At 37.5% G+C, this 11,218-nt stretch overlaps 1 protein-coding gene across 6 annotated transcripts in view; it reads left to right on the top strand.

Moving 5' to 3' along the window:
• Positions 1-11,218, top strand: part of LOC131541933 (centrosomal protein of 95 kDa-like) — a 240,481-nt gene that overhangs the window by 69,316 nt on the left and 159,947 nt on the right. For 5 of the 6 annotated variants that reach the window (XM_058777989.1, XM_058777987.1, XM_058777986.1 and 2 more), the window contains 4 exons: positions 8,909-9,023; positions 9,939-10,038; positions 10,121-10,257; positions 10,365-10,424. In XM_058777989.1, coding sequence (XP_058633972.1) covers positions 8,909-9,023; positions 9,939-10,038; positions 10,121-10,257; positions 10,365-10,424 — 412 coding nt within the window. The remainder of the gene's footprint in view (positions 1-8,908; positions 9,024-9,938; positions 10,039-10,120; positions 10,258-10,364; positions 10,425-11,218) is intronic. The other variant, XM_058777985.1, reaches the window with a different exon arrangement.

The raw sequence follows: 11,218 nt of genomic DNA, 5'->3' as shown, positions 1-11,218 counted from the left end.
AGATCAGGATGAGCAAGCGACAAATGCTTAAGAAGTTTGATGTGTTGCTTCCTGTGGCAACACATGGTTTATAGCAAGGCGTGCATACAGGTGCAGTAAGGTCAGTTTGTTCACTTTTATCATCTGTTTTGAATGCAGAGTAATGCCATATTTCACTTCTACTGTTCTCTTTATTTATTAATTTTGGGTGCGTTGATAGAGTTTCATGTATTTGATCCATCGCGTTGTTCTGTTGTCACATTTACCGGTTGCGCAGCAATTTGGGAAGCACCGCCACCTACAGGTGCACTTCACAACAGCAGCATATGAAATACCGAATTGAGCAAAATTATGATATCGTACCGTTTGAAACATAATATATACCGGTATTTTTCCAGTACCGGTATACCGCGCATCCCTACTACCCACACTGCCAAAAGCACTAAAAGTTGGTTAAATGACCATGGTGTCGGTGTGCTTGACTGGCCAGCAAACTCACCAGACCTGAACCCCATAGAGAATCGATGGGGTATTGTCAGAGGAAAATGAGAAACAAGAGACCAAAAAATGCAGATGAGCTGAAGGCCACTGTCAAAGAAACCTGGGCTTCCATACCATCTCAGCAGTGCCACAAACTGATCACCTCCATGCCACGCCACGCCGAATTGAGGCAGTAATTAAAGCAAAAGGAGCCCCTACCAAGTATTGAGTACATGTACAGTAAATTAACATACTTTCCAGAAGGCCAACAATTCACTAAAAATTATTTTTTTTATTGGTCTTATGAAGTATCCTAATTTGTTGAGAGAGTGAATTGGCCAAAATCATCACAATTAAAAGAACCAAAGACTTAAACTACTTCAGTCTGTGTGCATTGAATTTATTTAATACATGAGTTTCACAATTTGAGTTGAATTACTGAAATAAATGAACTTTTCCACGACATTCTAATTTATTGAGATGCACCTGTAGAGAGATACAACCACGATCAGATGACAAGAGCAGGTCATTTGTAACTCTAATGAGAGCTGTCTCAGTACTATGAAACGGTCTAAATCCTCACAGATACCATTTTTCTCTAAGAAGGAATATAATTGTGAGGATACTACCTTTTCTAGTATCTTTGACAGAAAAAGGAGATTCGAGATCAGTCTGTAATTAACTAGATCTTTGGGGTCAAGTTGTGTTTTTTTTTTTTTTAATGAAAGGCTTAATAACAGCCAATTTGAAGGTTTTGGGAACATATCCTAATGACAATGACAAATTAATAATAGCCAAAAGAGGATCTTTGACTTCTGGAAGCACCTCTTTTAGTAGTTTAGATGCGACAGGGTCTAACATACATGTTGTTGGTTTAACAAGATGATTTAACAAGTTTATACAATTCTTCCTCTCCTATAGTAGAGAATGAGTGGAATTGTTCCTCAGGGGATCTATAGTGCACTATCTGATGTGATACTGTAGCTGACGGCTGTATGGTTACAATTTTATCTCTGATAGTATCGATCTTGGAAGTAAAATAGTTCATAAAGTCATTACTGCTGTGCTGTTGGGAAATGTCAACACCTGCTGATACTTTATGTTTTGTTAATTTAGCCATTGTATTGAATAAATACCTGGGGTCATGTTTGTTTTCTTCTAAAAGAGACTAAAAGTAAAGATCTAGCAGTTGTTAATGCTTTTCTGTAGGATAGGGTACTTTCCCGCCAAGTAATACGAAATGCCTCTAGTTTTGTTTTCCTCCAGCTGCTCTCCATTTTCCAGGCTGCTCTCTTTAGGGCACGAGTGTGCTTATTATACCACGGTGTTGGAGTTTTTTCCTTAATCTTCCTTAAGTGTAAAGGAGCAACCGTATCTAAAGTGCTACAAAAGAGAGAGTCCATGGTTTCTGTTACATCAAGTTTTTCTGTGCTGTTGGATATGTTGAGGAATTGAGATAAATCAGGACGATTATTTACAAAGCAGTCTTTTGTGGTACTTCTACCATATGGTAGAATGGTTCTACCATACTTGTAGCAAGGAGTAGAATTTACAGTTTTAGCTATATGGAGTTTACACAAGACTGGATAATGATCTGAGATATCATCACTTTGCTGCAGAATTTTAATATCATTAATATCAGTTCCATGTGACAATATTTAATCTAGAGTATGATTTCGACAATGAGTAGGTCCTGAGACATGTTGTCTAACCCCAATAGAGTTCAGAATGTCTATGAATGCTGATCCTAATACATATTTTTCATTATCAACGTGGATATTAAAATCACCAACGATTAAGACTTTATCTGCAGCCAGCACTAACTCTGATAGAAAATCAGCAAATTCTTTTAATAAAGTCTGTATGGTGCCCTGGTGGCCTGTATATAGTAGCCAGTACTAACATACTGGATTTATCATTAGCACTTGTTTCTCTAGATAATGTTATATGAAGCACCATTACTTCAAAGGAGTTATACTTAAAGCCTACCCTCTGAGAAATACTGAGAATATTGCTATAAATTGTAGCAACAACTCCCCCTTTGCCTTTAGGACGCGGTTCAGTTTTATAACAGTAATCTTGGGGGGTAGACGTTTAAAATAAAGTTTAAAATAATGTATTCATCTGGTTTTAGCCAGGTTTCTGTCAAACAGAGCATATCTAGGTTATGATCAGTGATCATATCATTTACAAAAAGCGCTATCGTAGAAAGGGACCTGATATTCAGTAAGCCAAGCTTTATCATATTCTCTGTATTATATAATTTTTTTTATTTGTTGAACTTAAGTCAAATTGTTACTCTAAAATTGGCTTGGACGTTTTATGTATTTTTTAGTTTGGGGAACAGTCTCTATAGTGTGATATCTAGGTGATTTACATGTTAAGTCAATGCAAAGACGCAAATAGACATCCTGCGGCGCGGTTCGCGCGAATGAGGCGGCGCGAATTGAGCGTCTCGGGCGAGTTGAGAAATCTGAACTTTGGCGAAAATTCGCGCCGCGTTAACCAATCAGGAGCTTGCTCTAGTAGTGATGTGATTACGATGTACTTAGCGAGGGAGGCAGAAATCCGAAACAATAATGGAGGACAAGATCATTGTCGCTGTATGTGGATACCCGGAGCTGTACGATACATCTTCGTACTTTTTATGGAAACAGGAATAAAAAGGATCTCGCTTGGTGTGTTACTTTGTGCACAACATATTAAATCATAATTTATAGCCTATTTGTTACATAAAAATATTATTTCTATGTTAAGACTAGAATAGGCTACTTACGGCAAACATTTGTACACTCATTCTAATTATATCCTATTGCAAATACACTCACAATAGAATAGTAAAAAATTGTTATTTGTGATTGGACCAGTGTTGTGTAATGAGACTGGAGCCGCCTGGCAGAAGCCCCTCCTTGACACGAATTTGCGTCTGTTGTGAAGTGAATTTCATGCGCGAATGAAGCGAGTAAACTCAAAATGTTCAAGCTTACAAATATGCGTGAATAGCGCGATTTATTCGCGCAAGCCGTGAACGCACAGTTAGACATCCAGCCATTGAGTGATGACAGTCTGCTATGAATCTCATCACCCCGGTAAGCAGGGAGGGAACCAGAGCATATTACAGTGTCTGACATCATATTTGCAAGTTTTTGTGTCTCAAAAACAATTAGCGGATATGCATATGAACAGCCTTTTAATTAACAGAGTAGAATAATCATGGCTGATAGTAATACATGCAAACGTAAATACAAACAAACTGGACGTAAGAACAGCTGTTACTTCTTGCCCAACTGGTTAATGAAAACAAGGATATAATCAAAGGAAAATTTGGAGTTGGGGTAACCTCCAAAACCAAAGGTGATACCTTTTTAAAAGTTCATTATCATCAAATGTTTCTAAAATGTTTACGTTCAGAGGCAGATTGCCGGCAACAGCCATTTTAGGAACAGTTTGTGGCTTGGTCTTAGTGACTTAAGAGTCCTCTTCACTACTCCTAACCTTTCACAGATTTAGGAGCTAGTTTTAGTGCTAAAACACTTTGTGAAATATTCTTAGAACAAAAATTTAGGAGTCCTAAATTTAGGATTGACACACCCATTATTTTTAAGATTTTCTCCTAAATCGGCGAGTAATTAGCTACTTTTAGCCTTAAGATGTTTTGTCAATGCGGGCCCTGGTGTGCACAGGAACTTTGGTGGAGAGGGACATTGCTGAGGAAGGGGCCAGTGATTTCAGGCAGAGAGAACCTCCAGAAAAGGGGGCCCGGATAAGTTTCTTACCTTGATTGTAACTTTGTGTAACCAGCCTTGTGAAACCATTGTGGATACACGCAGCTCATACTCATTAATCTCTCCTCAACCACCCCCAGTGTGCAGCATCCACTTGGATGATGTGGCAGCAGCTGCTGATGGGGGAGGCTGCCGCTGCTGCTGCTGCTGCACCCACTAGTGACTGTTGACTCTATCGCACACCAGACACGTCATTCTGTACATACATTCTCAAATTAAATGCTATGACCCAAAACAGTGAATCTAATATCCATTCAGGCAAAAAGTTTGCTTCAAGAATGAGACACTGCTGACATAATCTTATCGCTTGCACACCCTGAGCACATGTGAGCTATTCGTCATATTGGCTTTTTTTTATTTTTTATCGTCCGATGCCGATATTTACATTTTAAGCTTTTCTCGGCCAATTCCAATAATGTTCGATAATATCATCCATCCATAGTAAATTGGTAAGAAAATGAATGACCAGCAGCAATTTCTCCAGTTTGCGCATGATAATCCTTTGAGCATGCATCTTGGGCACATGAAAACATTGCGTTGACTAACATGGTGTATAGGTCAGAAATTCAACAAGGATGTATGGGATTACTGCAAACAGTGCCAAGTCTGTCAGCAATACCAGCCGCGTATATCCAAACTTTCTGGAACCCTTTAATCTACTCTTTTAGAAGAACCTAGATACATATTTGGCATTGATCTTATGGGGCCGTTTCTAAGGAGCACAAATCTGAATGAGGATTTACTTCTCACTGTGGATTACTGTTGCAAGTGGGTTGAGGTATTCCCTTTGCGTTCATCTAAGACACCTTTGATAACTAACATTCTTATCAAGGAGATCTTTACTCAATTGTGCTCACCTGTTGTCTCGTGCAGAGGACACAGCCATTTACAGCCAAGCTAGCTCCCAAGTAGCAAGGGCTTGCCAAAGTTTTAAAACAGCTGAATAACGTAAACTAAAGAGTTGAGACGTCAATTGAACCCAAGCAGGTTGAGACCTACCATGTAGAAAATTTGAAAAGGATCTATGGCCAGGTCAGGCCTTCTTCTGAAAGGGGGTGGGCAGTGTGTAACAGATCCATTAAGCTGTTACCTGACTTCTATATGCTGTATACATTATTTGATTACAACTACGGATACGCGTTTTTGAGGCAGATTTTCCCGATAAGGCCGAAATGATCTTGAATTACTGTGCGATTTGATCGTACAGATAAGAGCAATACACCATTCGAATCTGTAAGGGGTCTACTTTTATTTGTATACACTCATAATAACAACTAAACTTTGTGCTTTTGAAGAATAAAGAAAACAAACGGTGCATTCTCAGTCTTCACTCTCTCCGCGAACTGCTTTTTGAAACACGTCACTAAAATGACGTGTTCACACAAATACTTCACACAGAGACATGAAAAATATATCTATAGAAAGCTTGACATGGCTACTGTTAAATGAAGTAAGTCTTACCGAAAACAAATATTCTGTGATAAAGTAATCCATATGAAACCAACGGCAGGTCCCGTTTTTCCGTCTGGTCTCATTATCTCTAATTAGGTCACGCCCATGCGCTGCTCGCGCTATTGTTATTATTACAAATCTCCGCGTGAGACACACGGCATGTAAACGCCCACACCACCGTAAACAAAGCAGCAACGCGTTCATCTCAGAACCTTTTCAGTTTTGGATGAACATGCTGTGAGGAATAAGCCTTGTATTTATCCCCAGAAGACACGCTGAGAGGAAAAAGTTTGTTTACCTCACAAACAGAACGCGAGCGCAGCTGGAGCCGGTGGAGGAGATCTTCTATACCGAGTAAGTAATGTTTCTTAATAGAATTCGATAATGTGTTGTTGTGACAAAGTTGAACGCATTTACTAGTTGAACTTTTCCCAAACTATAACTCCAGAATAAAATGTGTGAAATCGAGTGCAACATTTTGAAATACGATAGGCAACCATTCAATGCATTAAAATGTTGCACGACGTGAGGATAGTTATATGTTCTATAAACAATGATATAAAAGTAATGTTTAAGAAAGTTTAGACCAATCTTTACTGTGAAGTAGCCTACTCTGTTTGCAAATAGCTGCTCAAACATGTTTATAATGAGCTTAACAATAATAATTTAGTTTCTCAGTTATAAAATGTTGTTTTTGTATTGTATGATAATACATGCAAAGCATGTGTGCATCTATGTTATAAAATCACGTGGGCAATATTGGTGATTGCTAATGTAATAATATAGTTGCTCCTGATAAGCCTATCAACATGCTCACTAATTTATTTATTAATTTTAGTGTGGGGGGTGCTTTATTTATTTTGAATAGTAACAATATGTAGGCCTATATATTATAATAAATATAATGTACTGTTTTTGCTGTACTTTGGATCCAATAAATGCAGGCTTGGTGAGCTGAAGATACTACTTAAAAAAACATTACAAATCTTACTGTTTAAATAATTTGATTGGTAGTGTATGTATTGTCACAATGTTTGCTTTGTCTTTGTCCTTTCATTGTGTTGCTCACGTCTGTTTTGTGTTTTCTTATGCAGTTTCTGCTGTCTCCCGTTTTCCTGGGTTCCAGTTTCCTGTCACTGTTTTGGATATTTTGGATATTGCACCCACGATGTCTTGACTCTTCTGTTGTTTATTTGTTTGTTTGTTCCTAATAAACTGTTTAACTGCACTCTCAAGTGAATCTCAAGTTATTTTATGTGATAGTTATTAGGGATGTGCGCTACGACTAATTTGACTGCCGTTTAAACGGAAGTTTTGTATCCGACTAGTCGACTAGTCTAAAAGCTAGCAACCCCCTCAAAATGGCCACAAAAAAAAAAAAAAACTGTGCGTGTATAACAGCCTACACTTGAAATACTTAATCTTTGCATCACACTGTGAAATCCCTCAATGAAATCTGCTAAAAATAGGTCACGATTATGTCGTATGCTTGCCTCACGTTATCATCATTTAATTTTAGGCGGTCGTTAAACAGAAAATAAGGAAGAGCATACACTCAAACCAGCGCATAGCTTATTTATTCAGATCGGCTGGAGCAATGCAGAAATGGAAAATAGACTGACAGAATTCTTCATTTTCATATAACGTTAGCCAACATATTAAAACACAAGTCAAAAACAATAGGAAAGTTTATCAAGGAATAGCATTAAAACGGCTTTTAAAAATGTACTACATGTTGGCTATATTGTCTAAAAACAAAACAATGCTCGGTTTACTTACTGAGACCATGCGCATTCATTCAGTGAATTTAACATGTTAACGTGGTCTGGCGAAAGACGGGACTAGAGGCGATTCTGCGCTTGAAAAAAAACTTGAAGTTACAGGCACGCAGAGAGAAAACTACAAGCAAGCAGACAGTTTCAAAAAGAGCCTGGAAATGCCGCACCACCACCGAAGTGGGTCTTTGAGGAATAGACGGCGCGGATGGGATCTCGGAATCGTATGACACGATTGACATTTGCTGGCTTTGGCTAGCCTCCAAGCTAACGCATAGGTGCCTGTATTGAATATGATTATGCATTGCTCCAGTAGAGTTATTGTAAGCCAATTTGACATTACACAGTTTACACACAACTTTTCCGCTTCCTTCTAATTCAAAATAATCCCACACCTTGCTGGATCTTCGCGTGGTCATTTCGAGCTTGCTGCAACTGACATGAAGAAAAGGCATGCGAGGTCTGAGGTAAAAATTTAGTTTCCGCCCAGATACGCTTTTAAAAATATTTACATATTTAAATATTTTGATATTAATTATTTTTCAAAAGTTTTATTTTAGCTTGTTGTTAAAATGTTTTAAATGTAACGTTACAATTACGGTGATTTTTTTCTCTCTCGTGTAATCGACTAAGTTACTGATTTCAGTGTCGACTAGCAGGAGCTGTACCGTTTAGTCGACTAGTCGACTAGACCCGCACATCCCTAATAGTTATATGTATACACATTTCACATTTCTTTTTCCTCACATTCTTTCTTGTAGCAATTCCCTCTGTCACATACCTGACTCAATGGCTCATTATGGAGCTCATTATGCAGGTCTTTGTCTTCTCAGGTGTGAGTCACAGCATTATCCAGGATAGTTCACGCCCTCTCGCATAGACCCTTTCTATTCAAAATGTGACTCAGAAAATTTTAATCAATATATTGTTTTCTCTGAATGAGTGAGTTAGATTATTTTCAGATCATTTTGAAGCAAATATTCTAGGCTACAAGATCAAGTTCTCAAAAGTCTTGTGACCAAATGTTCTGTATGTGTTTTATGGCCTTATTTCAGTTACTTTAAAATTTTAGTTTTTTTCTAACCACGCATAAACGTTGTTTTCTCAAAAACACAATCACGTACGTACAAGCTGCTCACATATTATTGTAGCCCAGTTTGTGCTGAATACAGTGTTTTTAGACTTTAGCCATTAAAATGTTTATAAGCAACTGAAAAAAGCACAAATGTCAGGGCATGTCAAAACTTCTCCGAGGCCCCAAAACACCCTCAGACCCCAGAGGGTTAAATAGCCATTGAAGCTTATATGGCATTAAACTCAAATACAGCCACTCACTGCTGTCACTTAGAGTGTGGTTCAGTGAGACAGAAAGACAGCCTAGCAACATCACAAAAAAGGTGCTTTAGTATTTATGACCTATTTCTCTCTTTCCCTCAGGCTCAGCGATAGAGAGAGTTCTTTGTCTTGGCGTAACCAGAGGAATAGGGAGGCAGAGCAAGAACTACGTGATATGTCAGAGAAACTATCTCGTCGTCTGGAGGAACTTGATCTGGTCAGTAACTCAATTTGTGGATGTACCTCTATTGATCTTGTGGTGTTTCGTTTGTTTGTTTATTTCCAGACACCAAAGGTGCAACTACAATAAGCGACACTATAATGTAATGTTAATGTAATGTAAATCGTTGTCATTATGAGAAAACATGCTTAGTGTCATTCATTACTTATGGTTGGGTGCTAACAGCAAATTCATCAGTCATTCTGAAAAGTAATGGTTATGGATTATTAAATGTTAATTTAATATTTATATATGCCAATAATATTGAATAAAAATATTTCTTAAGTTGGTTGACATGATTAAATATATAAGTATTTAAAATGTAGAAACAATTTCATGTGTCTTTTAAGATAACATATAGTGTAATATTTCTATAAAGACACAAATTTAGTGTTGTGGTATGAATAATAAAACAAACACTTGTGTATTAATCTGCAACTAAGTAATCATTCAGACAGCACATTCTCAGCTCAGAAGCACCCACAGAATAATTTATTTTTTCTGACTTGCCTTCTTTAGTAATAATGACACTTTATTCTATGTTTGTGATGCAGCGTTGCTATATTATAACATGTATGATTAAAGTAATTTTGCAGGCATCAGCAACATGCAATCATAGTGAACCAACACATGCTTCTCAACTAGAAGCAGACAACCAAAAGCTATGTACCGTTTGGTTTAATAATATACCTATTATTTATCTATAAAATAAAAATCTATAAAACTGTATGTGGATGGACACCAGTGTATAAAATGGACACAAGTCTTTTTTTTTTTTAAAGTCTTTTTTTAGTCTCATTTTGTATTACATTTTGCATTACAAAAGCTTGTATTCTGGTGCTGCTATGCTGCATGTATACTGCATGTATACTGTAAAATATATATGTTAGCTAAATTGTCTTTGTGATACAGATGTTGAAGCGTGCTCTAAGTGAAACTGGGGAGATTTGTGAACTAGGAGAGGAAGATAAACAGTGTCATCATAGCGACCGGATCATGGAGTGTGTCATAAGTATGTCAAGTATGTCCTCTCCCACCACTGCCAACAAGTGACGGTACACCAGACAACTAAACAGGCTTGTGTTTCTATCCAGGTTCATGTCATTCCAGAGCTCATGCACACTCATTGCCCCCCTTCCTTTCACCTGCACAGCACTCTATTCAGCAAGATGCTCTGATCAAAGACTCATACAATGCCAGTCACAGCCAGCTACAGCACAGAAGCAGCCAGGTACATCCCACACACCACACCAAAATGCATCTGCATACACTTTTAAGCATTCATAGCCCAACAGCCTGATCACGTTGACTGTGTTTTAAATTTTTTGTGTGCTAAAGCAGTTAGTTCAGCAGGAGCAAGCAGATATGACCACTGAGAGACTCAATGCTCAGAAAACGGTCAGTGATGTTTTTCTCTCATTTGTGGTGGATTAAGTTTTGTTATGATGCAAGCAAGAGTTGTTTTGTATTGTGTCCTTCACATATTACGGTGCTTTGTAGTGTATTTGTACTGTATTGAAATTCCTAATTTTTGTTCTTCTCTATAATTTATTTCAAAATACAGTACTATGCAAAATTACATTAGATGCTTCACTAAAACATTTGCTTTAAGGTGGTAATTTAATTTGTCAGTTTTAAGGCCTTTCACACATTCAGATGTCAGATTTCAGATTTTTTTTTTTTTTGTGTGATTTTGTTTATTTACACTGCCAGAGCTTTCTTGTGTTCTGCACTGTCATGTGATTTATTACAACATCTGCATGGAGAGTACGTTTCATTATCACTCCTGTTCGCAGCTATAGTATTTTTGTTTGTATTTTATTTTTGTTTTTTTTAATGCGACAGTGTGCATCTTTCAAATCCATCGCTATAAATCAATCCCCAGGCTGACTGAACTGGCGAACAGCTTAGGTGCTTCAGTACTGCCAAAGTACAGTACCGCCCCTTGCCAAAGCAGCAAGTTCATCAATATTATTATCTATATCAATTCAGACCTCGAGAATATTGAACAAGAGGATCGTGCAGAACCTTTGCACGCACAGATATTACAAGACATATTAAAGTGGTAACGTTATTGTTGTTGTCTTTTTTTTTTTTTTTTTTGGCTAAATCACGTCTTAGATAGGATGTCAACAACAGCTTAAAAATAACTGCATTTACTATGTACAGATAAGTGCAACGGTAATATGTAT

This window comes from Onychostoma macrolepis, chromosome 06 (assembly GCF_012432095.1).
Source record: "Onychostoma macrolepis isolate SWU-2019 chromosome 06, ASM1243209v1, whole genome shotgun sequence".
Classification (NCBI taxonomy): domain Eukaryota; kingdom Metazoa; phylum Chordata; class Actinopteri; order Cypriniformes; family Cyprinidae; genus Onychostoma; species Onychostoma macrolepis.
The sequence above is the reverse complement of the archived record's forward strand: the minus strand, read 5'-3'. Positions and strand labels throughout refer to the sequence as shown.